An 18,871-nucleotide genomic window follows, 5' to 3' on the forward strand; every position below is an offset into this window, starting at 1 on the left:
CATCCAACAAGCTGGGTGCTCCTACTTCAAAGCAAACCATTGCTCGCTGGATCTGTAACACGATTCAGCAGGCTCATTCTGCGGCTGGATTGCCGCATCCAAAATCAGTGAAAGCCCATTCCACAAGGAAGGTGGGGTCTTCTTGGGCGGCTGCCTGAGGGGTCTCGGCATTACAGCTTTGCCGAGCTGCTACTTGGTCGGGATCAAACACATTTGCAAAGTTCTACAAGTTTGATACCCTGGCTGAGGAGGACCTGGTGTTTGCCCATTCGGTGCTGCAGAGTCATCCGCACTCTCCCGCCCGTTTGGGAGCTTTGGTATAATCCCCATGGTCCTTACGGAGTCCCCAGCATCCACTAGGACGTTAGAGAAAATAAGAATTTACTCACCGGTAATTCTATTTCTCGTAGTCCGTAGTGGATGCTGGGCGCCCGTCCCAAGTGCGGACTTTCTGCAATACGTGTATATAGTTATTGCTTAACAAAGGGTTATGGTTATGTAGCATCGGTTGAGTGATGCTCAGTTGTGGTTCATACTGTTAACTGGGTAAGTTTATCACAAGTTGTACAGTGTGATTGGTGTGGCTGGTATGAGTCTTACCCTGGATTCCAAAATCCTTTCCTTGTAATGTCAGCTCTTCCGGGCACAGTTTCCTTAACTGAGGTCTGGAGGAGGGGCATAGAGGGAGGAGCCAGTGCACACCAGATAGTACTAAATCTTTCTTTAGAGTGCCCAGTCTCCTGCGGAGCCCGCTATTCCCCATGGTCCTTACGGAGTCCCCAGCATCCACTACGGACTACGAGAAATAGAATTACCGGTGAGTAAATTCTTATTTTTCTATTTGCGTCTGCTACTCTGCTCATTGTACAAGCTGCAATCCATTGGGAGCTTATTATCTGCTCTATCCGGCCATTAGCTGTAATGTGTTTCCAGACGCATCTCACCCAGGTACGACAGGAGGAGGGAGCCGCAGATTAAGCACATGCAATGAACTCTGAATAGGTCACAAAGATGCAAATGTTTACTGCTGACGCATTTTGCAAGGGTCTGTGAATAAAGCCCTTAGTCTCCGACTGCTTCATTACATCAGGAAACTTAGTTATGGATCATTTGGCTGTTCATCAGGATATGCTGTAATAGATTACTCGATTATATTCTAGACCACAGAATCTCAAACTCTGTCCTCAGGATCCCAAACAGTTCATGTTTTCCAGGTCTCCTCACAGAATCGCAAGTGAACTAATCAGCTCCACCTGTGGATCTTTTAATATGTATCAGTGAGTAATGAGTACACCTGTGCACCTGCTAGGTGATCTGGAAAACATGAACTGTGTGGGGTCCGGAGGACCGAGTTTGAGAACCACTGTTCTAAACTATGGACTCCGTGCCCCTCTGATTACACTGACAGCTTGCATTTAATCCAGCGTTCCTTTCTCTGCCTTGTTATACAACGCATGAATAATTCAAGATGGATTTTCATAAGAAAATAGACTGAATTATCCTTCAAAAATTTTTTCTCAAATCCTACAATGTATGCATGGGACAGCCGCAATATTTGGCTCTGGCTGCATTGTAATGTACCTGAATAGTAAACAGAAATCTAACTGATCAACACAAGGTCACTGTATTATATTATTATATTATGAGGAGTTGTAGATGCTGCACACTTATAGCATAGGGCCAGCGGCCTCATCTGCGGTGAGATGACCATAATAGATGATAACATTATAGAAGCCTACGCACAGCAATCCCTTCTTCTCAGCCCTTGGAGCACTACAACTCCCATCATGGCAAGATATGTGAATTTGATCATCAGATGTATGTTTTGCAATTTTCTCCATTAATAAATACCAGTTTTTGCCTTGTCACCTATGGCTTGCAATAGAAAATCATTTAATGCTGCAAAGTATTGCAGGCGCAGTGAATCCGGTGAATGCTATACCTGGCGAGGGTCGCTGTAACCAGCTTTCATCCCTTGTTGTATAGGGCGATGCCTTGTCGCTGGCTTAAATACCTTTTTCACCGTAGCACTTTGAAACAAATCCTGTATCGGGCTTTGCTGCTTAGTGCCCAAAAGTGTAATTGCTTTTTGCCACATATATTATAAACCTTGTTCCCACTGGACAACCTCACGCTATGTATTACAGCCCCGTCTGGGCTCGGTTTCTCCCCCGTCCCCTGGGCATGACTCAGAAAGCTTTGGGCAGATTTAGGCAGATTTGTTTTCCCCTTTTTCCAACCTCAACAACTATGTAAGTGCTATGTATTGTATGTTGAATTTTGTCTCTGCTCATGTGTGAAGCTGGGTACACTACACACCTTCCAACGGTGCGACCCAGTGACGCAGTGTGACGATGCATCACATCCGCTGTGCGCACTAAACAATTCGCTGTATGACGGTGCAATGTAACATTGGGGCAGATGTATTAACCTGGAGAAGGCATAAGGAAGTGATAAATCAGTGATAAGTGCAAGGTGATAAACGTACCAGCCAATCAGCTCCAATATGTAAAGTAACAGTTAGGAGCTGATTAGCTGCTGCCTTTATCACCTTGCACTTATCACTGGTTTATCACTTCTTTATGCCTTCTCCAGGTTAATACATCTGCGCCATTACATGCAGCATGTAACAACACCGCGTCGCCTGTGGAATCGTCCCGTTGGCCGTGCAGCCTCCTCAGGCCGTAACCTATATCACTGCGCTTCCGTGCGACATATGTTCCTGGTCTCATCTATAGCAATGTCCCAATCATCAGGCTGTAAGGGTTAGCTGTTCCTTTTCTTGTAATTATTTCCTTCTTTTTTAAACGTAATAATTCTGATAAAAAAAAATAAAAACCCTATGGTTAAATTGCCCCGATACTAATTATTGCATTAAAATGGTGGAAACAGCTGATATATAGGCTGCCATATCTCTTATTTATCTTCACTGCAATGGGTAAAGTTACTATAGCTTCTAAAACAGAGAATTAGTGATGTTGCCTATAGCAACCAATCAGATGCTGTCTATCATTTCTCTATTGCTATGGGCAACATCACCAAGTCTCTATTTTAGAAGCTTAAGTAAATTTACCCTATGTGTCAGCAAAACCACATCTACCACTATTACTCTAAATGAACTGGTAGGACTACAGAGCCCAGCATAGTGTCATGCCTCACACACAGCTCTGTTTTTTTATTCAATATGGACTAAACAGTGCCTGAGGTGGAATTACTGGGACCTGTAGTTCCACAGCACCTGGTGCCACAGGCTGCATAGGGCATACACAAAAGGTTGATTCTATTTCGGAGTGGGAGAAGGGACCTTCTGACGTATCTAGGGGAGGAGACACGTCACCAGGGGGAGGAGCTACGTGCGAACAGGGTACCCGAAAAGTACCCTTGCGGGCTCGCTTCGCTCGCCACGCTTCGGGCTCGGTGGCTCGCTCCGCTCCGCTCGCCACCTGATTACTAAAGGTAATAGTTGGTGGCGTGGACAGTAGAGGAACTATCCCGCTGGCCTAGCTCCTCCCCCTTGTGTCGTAACTCCTCCCCCTTACGGGAAAATAAGAATTTACTCACCGGTAATTCTATTTCTCGTAGTCCGTAGTGGATGCTGGGGACTCCGTAAGGACCATGGGGAATAGCGGCTCCGCAGGAGACTGGGCACAACTAAGAAAGATTTAGGACTACCTGGTCTGCACTGGCTCCTCCCTCTATGCCCCTCCTCCAGACCACAGTTAGGAAACTGTGCCCGGAAGAGCTGACACAATAAGGAAGGGATTTGGAATCCCGGGTAAGACTCATACCAGCCACACCAATCACACCGTACAACTCGTGATACTATACCCAGTTAACAGTATGAACAATAACTGAGCCTCACGAACAGATGGCTCATAACAACAACCCTTTAGTTAAGCAATAACTATATACAAGTATTGCAGACAATCCGCACTTGGGATGGGCGCCCAGCATCCACTACGGACTACGAGAAATAGAATTACCGGTGAGTAAATTCTTATTTTCTCTGACGTCCTAGTGGATGCTGTGGGGACTCCGTAAGGACCATGGACCATGGGGATTATACCAAAGCTCCCAAACGGGCGGGAGAGTGCGGATGACTCTGCAGCACCGAATGAGCAAACTCAAGGTCCTCCTCAGCCAGGGTATCAAACTTGTAGAATTTAGCAAATGTGTTTGAACCCGACCAAGTAGCAGCTCGGCAAAGTTGTAAAGCCGAGACCCCTCGGGCAGCCGCCCAAGAAGAGCCCACTTTCCTCGTGGAATGGGCTTTTACAGATTTAGGATGCGGCAGTCCAGCCGCAGAATGTGCAAGTTGAATCGTACTACAGATCCAGCGAGCAATAGACTGCTTTGAAGCAGGAGCACCCAACTTGTTGGGCGCATACAGGATAAATAGCGAGTCAGTTTTCCTGACTCCAGCCGTCCTGGAAACATAGATTTTCAGGGCCCTGACTACGTCCAGCAACTTGGAATCCTCCAAGTCCTTAGTAGCCGCAGGCACCACAATAGGTTGGTTCAAATGAAAAGCTGATACCACCTTAGGAAGAAATTGGGGACGAGTCCTCAATTCCGCCCTATCCATATGGAAAATCAGATAAGGGCTTTTACATGACAAAGCCGCCAATTCTGACACACGCCTGGCCGAAGCCAAGGCCAACAGCATGACCACTTTCCACGTGAGATATTTTAGTTCCACGGTTTTAAGTGGCTCAAACCAATGTGACTTAAGGAAATCCAACACCACGTTGAGATCCCAAGGTGCCACTGGAGGCACAAAAGGGAGCTGAATATGCAGCACTCCTTTAACAAACGTCTGAACTTCAGGCAGTGAAGCCAGTTCTTTTTGGAAGAAAATCGACAGAGCCGAAATCTGGACCTTAATGGAACCTAATTTGAGGCCCATAGTCACCCCTGACTGTAGGAAGTGCAGAAATCGACCCAGCTGAAATTCCTCCGTTGGGGCCCTTCTGGCCTCACACCACGCAACATATTTTCGCCATATGCAGTGATAATAGTTTGCGATCACCTCCTTCCTAGCTTTAATTAGCGCAGGGATGACTTCCTCCGGAATGCCCTTTTCTTTTAGGATTCGGTGTTCAACCGCCATGCCGTCAAACGCAGCCGCGGTAAGTCTTGGAACAGACAGGCCCCCTGCTGCAGCAGGTCCTGTCTGAGCGGCAGAGGCCATGGGTCCTCTGAGATCATTTCTTGAAGTTCTGGGTACCAAGCTCTTCTTGGCCAATCCGGAACCACAAGTATAGTTCTTACTCCTCTCCTTCTTATTATTCTCAGTACCTTGGGTATGAGAGGCAGAGGAGGGAACACATAAACCGACTGGTACACCCACGGTGTCACTAGAGCGTCCACAGCTATCGCCTGAGGGTCCCTTGACCTGGCGCAATATCTTTTTAGCTTTTTGTTGAGGCGGGACGCCATCATGTCCACCTGTGGCCTTTCCCACCGGTGTACAACCATTTGGAAGACTTCTGGATGAAGTCCCCACTCTCCCGGGTGGAGGTCGTGTCTGCTGAGAAAGTCTGCTTCCCAGTTGTCCACTCCGGGAATGAACACTGCTGACAGTGCTAACACATGATTTTCCGCCCATCGGAGAATCCTTGTGGCTTCTGCCATCGCCATCCTGCTTCTTGTGCTGCCCTGTCGGTTTACATGGGCGACCGCCGTGATGTTGTCTGACTGGATCAGCACCGGCTGGTGTTGAAGCAGGGGTCTTGCCTGACTTAGGGCATTGTAAATGGCCCTTAGTTCCAGAATATTTATGTGTAGGGAAGTCTCCTGACTCGACCATTGTCCCTGGAAGTTTCTTCCCTGTGTGACTGCCCCCCAACCTCGAAGGCTGGCATCCGTGGTCACCAGGATCCAGTCCTGTATGCCGAATCTGCGGCCCTCTAGAAGATGAGCACTCTGCAGCCACCACAGCAGCGACACCCTGGCCCTTGGAGACAGGGTTATCAGCCGATGCATCTGAAGATGCGATCCGGACCACTTGTCCAACAGATCCCACTGAAAGATCCTTGCATGGAACCTTCCGAATGGAATTGCTTCGTAAGAAGCCACCATCTTTCCCAGGACTCGCGTGCAGTGGTGCAACGACACCTGTTTTGGTTTTTGGAGGTCTCTGACTAGAGATGACAACTCCTTGGCCTTCTCCTCCGGGAGAAACACTTTTTTCTGTTCTGTGTCCAGAACCATCCCCAGGAACAGTAGACGCGTTGTAGGAACCAGCTGCGACTTTGGAATATTCAGGATCCAGCCGTGCTGTTGTAGCACTTCCCGAGCTAGTGCTACTCTGATCAACAACTGTTCCCTGGACCTCGCCTTTATAAGGAGATCGTCCAAGTACGGGATAATTAAAACTCCCTCTTTCCGAAGGAGTATCATCATTTCGGCCATTACCTTGGTAAATACCCTCGGTGCCGTGGACAGACCAAACGGCAACGTCTGGAATTGGTAATGACAGTCCTGTACCACAAATCTGAGGTACTCCTGGTGAGGAGGGTAAATGGGGACATGCAGGTAAGCATCCTTGATGTCCAGTGATACCATGTAATCCCCCTCGTCCAGGCTTGCAATCACCGCCCTGAGCGATTCCATCTTGAACTTGAACCTTCTTATATAAGTGTTCAAGGATTTTAAATTTAAAATGGGTCTCACCGAACCGTCCGGTTTCGGTACCACAAACATTGTGGAATAGTAACCCCGTCCTTGTTGAAGGAGGGGTACCTTGATTATCACCTGCTGAGAATACAGCTTGTGAATCGCCTCCAGCACTGCCTCCCTGTCCGGGGGAGCTGTCGGCAAGGCAGATTTGAGGAAACGGCGAGGGGGAGATGTCTCGAATTCCAGCTTGTACCCCTGAGATACTACTTGTAGAATCCAGGGATCCACCCGTGAGCGAGCCCACTGGTCGCTGAAGTTCTTGAGACGGGCCCCCACCGTACCTGGCTCCGCCTGTGGAGCCCCAGCGTCATGCGGTGGACTTAGAGGAAGCGGGGGAGGACTTTTGTTCCTGGGAACTGGCTGTATGTTGCAGCTTTTTCCCTCTACCTCTGCCTCTGGGCAGAAAGGACGCGCCTCTAACCCGCTTGCCTTTCTGGGGCCGAAAGGACTGTACCTGATAATACAGTGCTTTCTTTGGCTGTGAGGGAACATGGGGTAAAAATGCTGACTTCCCAGCTGTCGCTGTGGAAACGAGGTCCGAGAGACCATCCCCAAACAACTCCTCACCCTTGTAAGGCAAAACTTCCATGTGCCTTTTAGAATCTGCATCTCCTGTCCACTGCCGAGTCCACAATCCTCTCCTGGCAGAAATGGACATTGCGTTTATTTTAGATGCCAGCCGGCAAATATCCCTCTGTGCATCTCTCATGTATAAGACAGCGTCTTTAATATGCTCTACGGTTAGCAATATAGTGTCCCTGTCTAGGGTATCAATGTTTTCCGACAGGGAATCTGACCACGCAGCTGCAGCACTGCACATCCATGCTGAAGCAATAGCCGGTCTCAGTATAATTCCTGAGTGTATATATACAGACTTCAGGATAGCCTCCTGCTTTCTATCCGCAGGCTCCTTTAGGGCGGCCGTGTCCGGAGACGGTAGTGCCACCTTTTTTGACAGACGTGTGAGCGCTTTATTCACCCTAGGGGGTGTCTCCCAACGTGACCTGTCCTCTGGCGGGAAAGGGTACGCCATTAGTAACTTTTTAGAAATTACCAGTTTCTTATCGGGGGAAGCCCACGCTTCTTCACACACTTCATTTAATTCATCAGATGGGGGAAAAACCACTGGTAGCTTTTTCTCCCCAAACATAATACCCTTTTTTGTGGTACCTGGGGTAATATCAGAAATGTGCAACACATTTTTCATTGCCGTAATCATATAACGAGTGGCTCTATTGGAATGTACACTAGTCTCATCGTCGTCGACACTGGAGTCAGTGTCCGTGTCGACATCTGTGTCTGCCATCTGAGGTAGTGGGCGTTTTAGAGCCCCTGATGGCTTTTGAGACGCCTGGGCAGGCACGGGCAGAGAAGCCGGCTGTCCCACATCTGTTATGTCGTCAAACCTTTTATGTAAGGAGTTGACACTGTCGCGTAATTCCTTCCACATGTCCATCCATTCAGGTGTCGACCCCGCAGGGGGTGACATCACATTTATCGGCACCTGCTCCGCCTCCACATAAGCCTCCTCATCAAACATGTCGACACAGCCGTACCGACACACCGCACACACACAGGGAATGCTCTGACTGAGGACAGGACCCCACAAAGTCCTTTGGGGAGACAGAGAGAGAGTATGCCAGCACACACCAGAGCGCTATATAATGCAGGGATACACACTACACACAGTGATTTGTCCCCTATAGCTGCTATAATACACAGTTTGCGCCTAAATTTAGTGCCCCCCCTCTCTTTTTTACCCTATTGAGCCTGGAAACTGCAGGGGAGAGCCTTGGGAGCGTCCTTCCAGCGGAGCTGTGAGAGGAAATGGCGCCAGTGTGCTGAGGGAGATAGCCCCGCCCCCTTCTCGGCGGACTTCTCCCGCTTTTTTTAGGATATTTTTGGCAGGGGATTTTACACATATATAGTCTTGCTGACTATATTATGTGTTTATTTGCCAATATAAGGTACTCTTATTGCAGCCCAGGGCGCCCCCCCCCCCCCCCAGCGCCCTGCACCCATCAGTGACCGGAGTGTGTGGTGTGCATGGGGAGCAATGGCGCACAGCTGCAGTGCTGTGCGCTACCTTAATGAAGACCGAAGTCTTCTGCCGCCGATTTTCAGGAACATCTTCTTGCTTCTGGCTCTGCAAGGGGGACGGCGGCGCGGCTCCGGGACCGGACGACCGAGGCTGGGCCTGTGTTCGATCCCTCTGGAGCTAATGGTGTCCAGTAGCCTAAGAAGCCCAAGCTAGCTGCAAGCAGGTAGGTTCGCTTCTTCTCCCCTCAGTCCCTCGTAGCAGTGAGTCTGTTGCCAGCAGATCTCACTGAAAGTAAAAAACCTAAATATACTTTCTTTCTAAGAGCTCAGGAGAGCCCCTAGTGTGCAACCACCTCGGCCGGGCACAAAATTCTAACTGAGGTCTGGAGGAGGGGCATAGAGGGAGGAGCCAGTGCACACCAGGTAGTCCTAAATCTTTCTTAGTTGTGCCCAGTCTCCTTCGGAGCCGCTATTCCCCATGGTCCTTACGGAGTCCCCAGCATCCACTAGGACGTCAGAGAAAGGTCCCTTAGCCCACTTGATTCTAGCATCTACCATACACAAAACAGTCTAGCAGGCACAAGTGAATGCAGCAACAGCAGCCACCTCCCATGTCTCCAGTACAGGGGACATTTTCCCGTGGCTGTGAGTATACAGAACCCTGCTGTGCGGGCTACAGGAAAATGGCGGCTGCTGAGAGAAACTGGAGACACTGAGTGATCCCATTACTCCGCGCTCTAGCAGTGTGAGCGTGTTGTTGTGATTGTGCCAGGCCGCTCCCGGGGCACCAGCAGCACCAGTGCCCCCCACCCCGGATCCCTGCAGCCAGGAGGAGGCTGGGAGAGATGGGACTGTGCCTGCCATGTCTAGGGGGTGCTGCTGAGGATGTGGTGGAGACCCCTGATCCCGTGAGTGGGAAACCCCTCTTAGTGTGTTTGTCAGGGTGGGTGGGGTGCTGCTTGCCCACAGGTGGGTGGTGACTGGTGTGCCCATGGGGGCCCAGAGCTGTCAGTCCCCCATGTTACAGCCACATATTACATCCCCTGCATTATATTCTGTGTGATTGTCCTGTAATATTATTATTATTATTATTATTATATCAGCTGTGTGTTACTGACAGTGTACAGCAAGCCGTGCTATATTGTCACTGCGCTGTCATCGGATCACTGACGCGCGCACATTTACTTACATTTTATTTACGCAAATCACGTTTCTCCGGAAGGGGCGAAATTTGTGTTATTTTTATTTTAATTGCAGATGTTATCAACGTATTTATTATTATTATTATTATTATTATTATTATTATTATCCTTTATTTACGTATGTGACGTTTATAATGATACAATGTTCTATATGTGTGGAAGTTTCTGGGGAGGAGGCACAGCAGCAAAGATATTGATACATGTTCCCTTATTCATTATTATTATTATTATTATTATTGTATCCCGTTTGGAGAGAGCGCGCTATATACATACAGTTGTTATTATTCTTTGTGGGCCTGCGCGTCTATTGTTGGGTACACACCGTCACGGCTTTACGGCGGACCCACCGTCGCACCGGCCGATTCAGGTAAGTATGCACACTTACCAATCGGCCGCTTGATGCGTCGGCCAGGACACCCAGCTGAGCGGGCATTTGAATTTGCCCGCCCAGCTGTGATGTCAGCCCCTGCGGCAAGTGTACGGATGGAGCGCCCATACGCACAGCCAGAAGCACCGATATATCTTTACATGTATCAGCCATCGGCGGTGCTGCAGGGCCGGCGCAATATGTCTGTGAATTACGTCGTTCACAGTCATATCGGGCTCGCGGTATATCAGCCGTTCGATATATATCGCAGAGTGCGTTCCCAGCTTTATAAAGTACAGAATGCAAACATTGCATCGATAGTAGAGCATTGGTTATTGTAATAGTGTGTGGCATAGAAAAGTTACATTGGATAGATTAGCTTCCATTGTGTCAACCATAATAAAGTACAGAGATATGACCCCGCAGGGCTCCTGTACACCTGAGGCGGTGCACCAGGGCTGGCCGTGCCGGTATCATCACTGTGTATATGATCTTTCATTGGACTTTGATGTTTTATCACTTTTAATTCATTTTTAACTCCCACAGGACCTGAAGAGGAGACAACTGGCTGAAGCCGCAGAGAAAAGACAGATGGAAGTATGTCATTTATTTGGCAATACAAAATATCACAATAGTGTGTGTATGTATATATATATATATTAGTTACCATAATTTAATTTATATGCAAATTTCCCCTACCCCATAGGAAACAGACCGAAAAAAGCAATTTTTTTTTTCTTTGCACATACATGATAGAGATAACTGGACACCCGTAGAAGTCTGAACGCAGCCACCCCTCCTGTCTGTATGTGCAGGTAGCGCTGGTTCAGTGGTTGCTGTATAACCCAGCCTGCACTAACTATACACTTGTAGCTATAGATTCAGAGTTACCCCATGGGGGCTGGGGTGAGTTTCTGATGAACGTGGGAACCCTGCGATTCTGCCACACTTGTTACCCTCCACCCCAAGTGACCCAAACACCCTAATTCTGCATCCACAGCTCCCTCACCAGCCGCTTCCTGTACACCATTGGGAGCTTGTTATTTGTCCACAAAATACCATTAGTTTTCATTCTAGCACCCTACACCTGTGATATCCCATGCAGTTCCTGTTTCCTGCCTGGGGTGTTGCTCTCTGCACTGGTGCTTCTAGCACACTCTGGTCTGTATCTCAGCACTGTATCCTAAGAACATTCCTTCTTTGTATATAATGTGTGACTCCCAGTATTATGTACTGTATAAAATGAGTGAATCCCAGTGTAATGTGTATAATGGGTGAGTCCCAGTATTCTCCTTGTCCTATCTGACTGATGTCATTGCTAAGGGAGATGTATAGGCTCTAATTACAAGAATGACGGACCCAGATGTGTTTAGATCTCGTGAAAGTGAGTCTATTGCTTCATAGTAATAAATGGATTTTATTTCTGTAGTAATATTAAATCCCAAATATTTTGGTGCTTTGTAAGTGACATGTACATTCCCTTATTGAGAGGACAGTCTGATGTCTACTCAGAAACTCCTTACTGCATGCTTCCATAAATTTGTGACAAGCCATCCCACTTCCCCAGCCACTAACATCAGTACATAAACGTCCCTGTTACCTATAGCCTATGTTACAGAAGAAAGTCCACCCAATATCGTATATTTCTCCCAGTATGCACAGCTAGTACCTACCAGTGTATGAGACATCATGGCGGCTCCCGTTCAGCAAAGTATGAGAGGGTAAAATACATGCAAAGGTATCCTGGGGCTTGTAGTTCAGCAATAGCTGGGAAGCCATAGGTCGCCTGAATCCAGTGTATACGGGCTACATTGATACACACTATGATTGTCACTGCAGAGCTCTTATAAGTGTGGTATATGTTGGTGTTCCCCTGACATGCTGAACTATACGGTATCTAAACTTCACATGCACACGTGTGTAATCCTCATGTAACGGGGTTTCTTATCTGTGATAGTCTGCCGCTCGGGGAATTAAGAATCCCAATTCTGTGGACCACAAGAAAAAGAAGAAGGAAGAGGTTGAGAAGATGATGTCTGACACAGCCCCCCCTGGTGGTGGTGGGGGAGGACTACGGGTAGGTGGTATTCCAGATGCTGCCATTAATGGGGTCATTCAGAGTTGATCGCTAGCTGCCATTGTTCGCTGCGTAGCGATCATTGAAAAAAAGGCTAATCTGCGCATGCGTATGCACCGCAATGCGCACTCGCGTCGTACGGGTACAAAGTCCTTTGTGGTTTTGCACAAGTTCTAGTGACGATTCCAATCGAACAGCTGAACGCAAGGAGATTGACAGGGAGAGGGCGTTTCTGGGTGTCAACTGACCGTTTTCTGGGAGTGTTTGGAAAAACGCAGGCGTGGCCGGGCGTTTGCTGGGCAGGTATCTGACGTCATTACCGTGTCACTCTTCGCAGCAATAATCGCACAGGATAAGTAACTACAGGGCTGGTCTTGTTTTGCACAAAATGTGTTTGCAGGTGCTCGGCTGCACAGGCGTTCACACTCCTGCAAAGCAAAAATACACTCCCCCGTGGGCGGCGACTATGCGTTTGCACGGCTGCTAAAAACTGCTAGCGAGCGATCAACTCGGAATGACCCCCAATGTTCTAACTACACCTAATACATGAAAGAGATAGTCAGGTCTGTCCGCAGATCAGTGGGACTGGTTTATATTATGTAATACTGTGTAGAGGGAATAGTTGTGGGTTACAATAATAATATTAATCTTATAATTATTATTATTATCCTTTATTTATATGGCGCCACAAGGGTTCCGCAGCGCCCAATTACAGAGTACATATGCACATAATCAAAACAGGAAAACAGCAACTTACAGTGGAAGACAATATAGGACAAGTACAGGGTAACTAAACATAACTACACCAGTAAATGACAGAGATAAGTGTCAAGGTGGCCGAGAACTGCTGGATTTGGTGCAGCTGAAGATTATTAAAGTAAGAAAGGATAAGCACATGAGGGAAGAGGGCCCTGCTCGTGAGAGCCTACATTCTAAAGGGGAGGGGTAGACAGACAGGGGTGACACAGTTGGGGTACATAGAGAGCGTGGGACAGAGGGTTAGGATGAGATTTGGCTGGGTTTGGTGAAGAACTGGGTCTTGAGAGCCCGTTTGAAGTTCTGTAGAGAGGTGGAGAGTCTGAGGGGGATAGGTAGAGAATTCCAGAGAAAGGGAGCAGCACGTGAGAAATCTTGGAGGTAGGAGTGGGAAGAAGTAATCAGTAGGCAGGAGAGTCTGCGTGCATTAGCAGAGCGAAGAGGACGGGTGGGAGAGTAAAGGGAGATAAGATCAGAGATGTAGATGGGAGAGGAGTGGGTGAGGGCTTTGTAAGTGAGTGTGAGAAGCTTGAATTGGATTCTGAAAGGGCAGGGAAGCCAGTGAAGGTCTAGTAAGAGAGGAGAGGTGGACGTAGTGCGTTTGGTGAGGAAGGTGAGCCGGGCAGCAGCATTGAGGATAGATTGGAGTGGAGAGAGGTATCTGCCAGGGAGACCAGTCAGGAGGAGATTACAGTAGTCTAGTCTGGAAATAATCAGTGAGTGGATATTGGTTTTAGTGGCATCCTGGGTGAGAAAGGGTCTGATCCTGGAAATGTTCTGGAGATGAAAATGACAGGTTTGTGAGAGGATAATGCTGCCCCGGAAACGTAGGTGCACGCGGCTTCTCATGTGACTTTTGGCATCATCCCTATCTGGGGAAAGGGCTTTGGGCCGGGAAAGAGCGTTACTTACTCTGACTGCACTCTGCTTGGAGTGGGCCATGTCTATAATATTTCACGAGTGGACAGTGTCTTTCTCTGGGATTACCTGAATGCAGGTCCGCTTCTGCTTGTTGGCTTTTGATTAGTAACTTGTGTTGGTCACAGTTTGTGGGTATATTTTAATGGACCTGTAAACCCTTCCTAATTACTTTTCTCTTACCATTCTCCGTTCTCCCCCCGCATTCATAATAGCTACTCCTATTAAGGCAGCCAACTGGGCTTACACTCGGGGGTTCAGAACAACAAAACACTGATCATGTGCGGAATCTTAGTGCTGTCCTGGATGGTGACACTTATACATCAGATATCAGCCACAATAAAGTCCTCATTCTTTCACCTGAGGAACATAGCCAGAATCAAGCACTTAATTCCCTCAGAAGATCTGCTTACAGTCATCCATGCATTTGTATCATCACGCCTAGACTACTGCAATGCCCTCTACCTGGGTCTCCCAGCAAAATAATTGCACCACTCGCAGATGGCACAAAATGCAGCTGCCAGGCTGTTACCCAACCAGCCCCGTTCCAGCCACATAACATCCAGGGTTGGACTGGCCCACAGGGCTACAGGGGAAACCCCCTCTGGAGTGACCCCGTGCCTGAAGGCCCACCCCCTCCACTAGGGATCAGGTTATATTATAATGCACTGGACTATGGTGTATGTTCTGCAGTGTTCTGTTGTTATTAATCTGGTACATTGTCATGCTTGGCCTAGCAGTATTTACTATATTTATTTTAAGCGTCCCAGCCCACACACTCTCTAATAGTTAGCCAAGCCTTTATGGTCGCTGGCCACCCCCCCTCTGGAGACTGACCACACCCCTAAGCATGGGCCCCTACCAATGCATTTCTCCGGTGGGCTCTTCATGCTCCATTGCGATACTGATAACACACATTCTCTACTCCGATGGTGAATCGTTTTCAAGATCGGCTTACTCACTTTCAAAGCCCTACATGACCAGAGCCCAAGGTACCTGAAGCAGCTTCTGATTCCACACTGCCCCACTCGATTACTGCCATGTGTAGATGAAGGACTATTAGCAGTACCTAGCATCTCCCGGAATTCATCTGGGGGTCGAGGTTGTAGCTTTGTGGCTCTGACTCTATGGAACTCACCTCCCCGCACAGTTTGAGAGGCCCCCGCTCTAGAATCCTTCAAAAGCAGGCTTACGACGCATTTCACTAAAATCTATTGTTAATCTTGTTTTGTATTTTGTGCTGTAAACGCAAATGTAAGGCACGATGAGTTCTGTTAGGAGAAAAGTGCTATATAAATAAGATTATTATTATTCATAGTATATATCTCGCATCTATGGTCAGAACCAGAGCATCGCACACTTCCGGCTGCGGTCACAAGATGGCGCTAGAGATTTATCTGGTCAAGGTTACTGTACAATGATATAGAAAGTTGTGAGACGTTCGGTGAGATGAATGACCCGTTGCATGCCTTCCATCTGCCAGATATGGTTGTAGCTATAGATGTAACAGCTCATCTTGTTCAGGGATGTAGCCATTGTGCTAGCGCGGTGCTGTTCACCCTCGCCCACGCAGCGGATTCTGCTCATAGTTACAGGAATATTCCTCAGACACTTCACATCACAGATTGTTCTGATCATCTGGTAAAACCCTGCTCTCTTCACCCTCGGCTGTGCAGCAGGGAGCCAGGGGCTGGGAGCTGTACATTTCCACAGCCTTGCTGAAGTGCTGCTGGATATACACTAGGGGCAGTGATGAGACTTCTGTCTATGCATCATATATCCAGTGACGTCACTTACCGGTCTATCACTTAGCTAGGTAGGGTGCTCATTTTGTCAAAGGAGTTTATACCTTAATCGCAGGATTAGCCTCCCATTACCAGCAGCAAAATCTGATAGCTGACTCATATAGCTCTGCGGTAACTGGCAGACAACACTTACTGGAGGATCCTGTGGTTACCTGGTAGGGTTGGCCATCGGTAGGTTATCCATCGATGGTAGCATTGGTGGATAACCTTGATGGTGTAAAACCATCTGTAAAGGAACCATCAATGGTCTTACCCATTGATGGTTGTCCCTGCATTACTGATAACTGAACTGCGGACCAATCAGAGCCTGGGGGCATGGCTTTGCGGGTGTCAGGGGGCGGGGCTAAGCTCAGTGCCTTGACACTATGAGGGAAGAAAAATAATAATAAAATAAATACAGTAGCACTGAAGCATCAATGACGGGAAACCATCTGGTTCTCTACCATCGAAGGTAAAAGCATGCAACATCGGTCATTTACTGTACCATCGATGATTTCAAATCATCGATGGCCATCCCTACTACATGGTCATCAGCCCAGCCACCATCCATCACACCTGTACAGTGGGGTCTTCTAGCAGTGGAAAGGGTTACTTGTAATTTGGGTGCTATTATTCTTATAGTTTATAAAGTTATTATCGTACACATAAGTAAGCTGTTATAATAGCAGATAGAAGATGGTTCTACCCAAGTGAGCTTACACTCTAAGTGGTGCGCTGGGCATCTAATGCATAAGTTAGCAGGATAATAACTGAGGCTGTTTCTAGGGAGAATGCAGGTGAAGGCAGAGGTCAGTCCTTGGTGAGACTACTCCTCAGCACCATCATGTAATTCCCCGCTATCGCCATTTACTGTTTTTATGTCTGTGAGAAGACGGTTATGTGGATGGCAGGGTACAAGGCTGATCTAGACAGCAGCCAGCACTAATTGCCCCCTCCAGGCTGACCAGCAAAGGGTAATGCTTCTCTGTCTTCCATCACTGTAGAATATGCAAAAGTCTGTTTGTCCTAGATATAGGGGGACATGTACTAAGCAGTGATAAAAGTGAAGTGAGCCAGTGTAGAAGTTGCCCATGGCAACCAATCAGCTGCTCTGTATACTTTTATAGTATGCAAATTATAAATGTTATGTCAATGCTGATTGGTTGCCATGGGCAACTTCTCCACTGGCTCACTTCTCCACTTTTATCACTGCTTAGTATATGTCCCCCATAGTCTGTTGTGTACATACTACTGATTCACACACATCAGCATGGTCAGTAACTTTTACAGCAAATGTTAATGTCATGCTGTGGTTTGCCATTTCAGCTTTTTGTCCTACTGTGTGTCCTCACCCTTCATCACTGTTTATGTCCTGTGTGGGTGTGATTTCATTTTTTTTTCCAGCTGAGCATTAGAGTGAGTCTCAATGATGTCATACAGGGTTGGCACACTGGTGCCCGGTTACAGTAATGCCCAAAAGAGACCCACGTAACTGCTTAACAGTACGTTGTACAAATGTTCTATGACGCTTCTGACGGCTGTGCTTTCTCCCCAGTGGCAGGTTGGCTAATGACACTCGGGGGCAGAAGACACTTACTGATGGCAGATACGGAACATGGAGAACGTCCATTGTCAGGCTGTTGCTGTTTGCATTTGTGGATCCAGAAGAGCGTTGGTGCAGCCATGATTTCTGCACATTGTTGCTTTGCGGTCCGTTGCGGCCAACTGCGATTTGTAACGTACTGGATTGCTTGTGCTAACACGAACCTCCAATACTCACGAATGAAAGAGGAAAATTCCATTTAATAAATATGTTAGTGACTTGCAGTGATGACTGTCAATATATCCCGAAACTCAGTGAAGTTTTGTTTTGAAATGTTCCCGTCACGCAGACACACAGCAGGGCGGCCATTTTGTCAGCCAAACCAATATTCAGCAGATTGCAGCCTCTCAGTTCAGTGGGAACTAGTGACATCACTGAGGCACGAGGCACACGAGACCTCAGTGGATTGATAGGCTGAGTATTTGTTGGGCACACAGAATGGCTGCCTTTGCTTTTTCGTGGGCGACGGTTACACTGTAAGCGCCTCCGTTCTGTAGAATCACAGCGCGTCTCACTTGTAGCTGGGACAGTGCACAAATGCTCAGTGTTACAGGTCGTTATGGGGAATATTAAGCTATTGTGTGTATATAGTTATGTGCTGATGATATAAACCCTTCTGTTTAATTGTAATTATAATAAAATAACCTTTATCTGACGTACACTGAGTGACTGAATCCTTTCTAGGGAGCAGGTGTAGTGTCTCCTAATGACGCTGCCTCCGCAGTCTGTGCTGATGTGTGCAGCTCCTGGATACTTGGTGTGGTGGGTGATTGACTGTACAGTACGTGTAGGGGGTGAGGTGAAGGCAGAGACACGTCCTGAAAACGCTCATGAAACGCTCGTGTTTTCCACGCCACTCCGTGGTACATCCCGCAAACCGGCCCAAGTCTGTAAATCACTTGCTAATAAATCCTACTACTTCTGTCTGACTAGTGTCAGCTAGTATAATGTATGTATGGGCAAATACACAGTACTACTTCTGTCTAATTCCTAGTGTTGTGTATGGGTAAATGCATAGTACTACTTCTACATGACTATTATTCCCAGTGCCTGCTAGTATAATGTATGTACAGGGAAATGCACTACTTCTACATGACTATAATTCCTAGTGTCTGCTAGTATAATGTACAGTATGTACGGGGAAATGCATAGTACTACTTCTACATGACTATAATTCCCAGTGTCTGCTAGTATAATGTACAGTATGTACGGGGAAATGCATAGTACTACTTCTACATGACTATAATTCCTAGTGTCTGCTAGTATAATGTACAGTATGTACGGGGAAATGCATAGTACTACTTCTACATGACTATAATTCCTAGTGTCTGCTAGTATAATGTACAGTATGTACGGGGAAATGCATAGTACTATTTCTACATGACTATTATTCCCAGTGTCTACTAGTATAATGTATGTATGTACGGGTAAATGCATAGTACT

The 18,871-nt window shown here is 47.4% G+C and overlaps 1 protein-coding gene across 1 annotated transcript; it reads left to right on the forward strand.

Moving 5' to 3' along the window:
* The first annotated feature begins 9,454 nt into the window (after positions 1-9,454).
* On the forward strand, positions 9,455-18,083 carry SVIP (small VCP interacting protein). Its single transcript, XM_063946362.1, has 4 exons — positions 9,455-9,629; positions 10,837-10,887; positions 12,248-12,367; positions 17,381-18,083. The coding sequence occupies exons 1-4, from the start codon at positions 9,567-9,569 to the stop codon at positions 17,393-17,395; spliced, it is 249 nt and encodes an 82-aa protein (XP_063802432.1). The 5' UTR covers positions 9,455-9,566; the 3' UTR covers positions 17,396-18,083.
* The last annotated feature ends 788 nt before the right edge of the window (positions 18,084-18,871 follow it).

Source organism: Pseudophryne corroboree, chromosome 11 (assembly GCF_028390025.1).
Source record: "Pseudophryne corroboree isolate aPseCor3 chromosome 11, aPseCor3.hap2, whole genome shotgun sequence".
Classification (NCBI taxonomy): Eukaryota; Metazoa; Chordata; class Amphibia; order Anura; family Myobatrachidae; genus Pseudophryne; species Pseudophryne corroboree.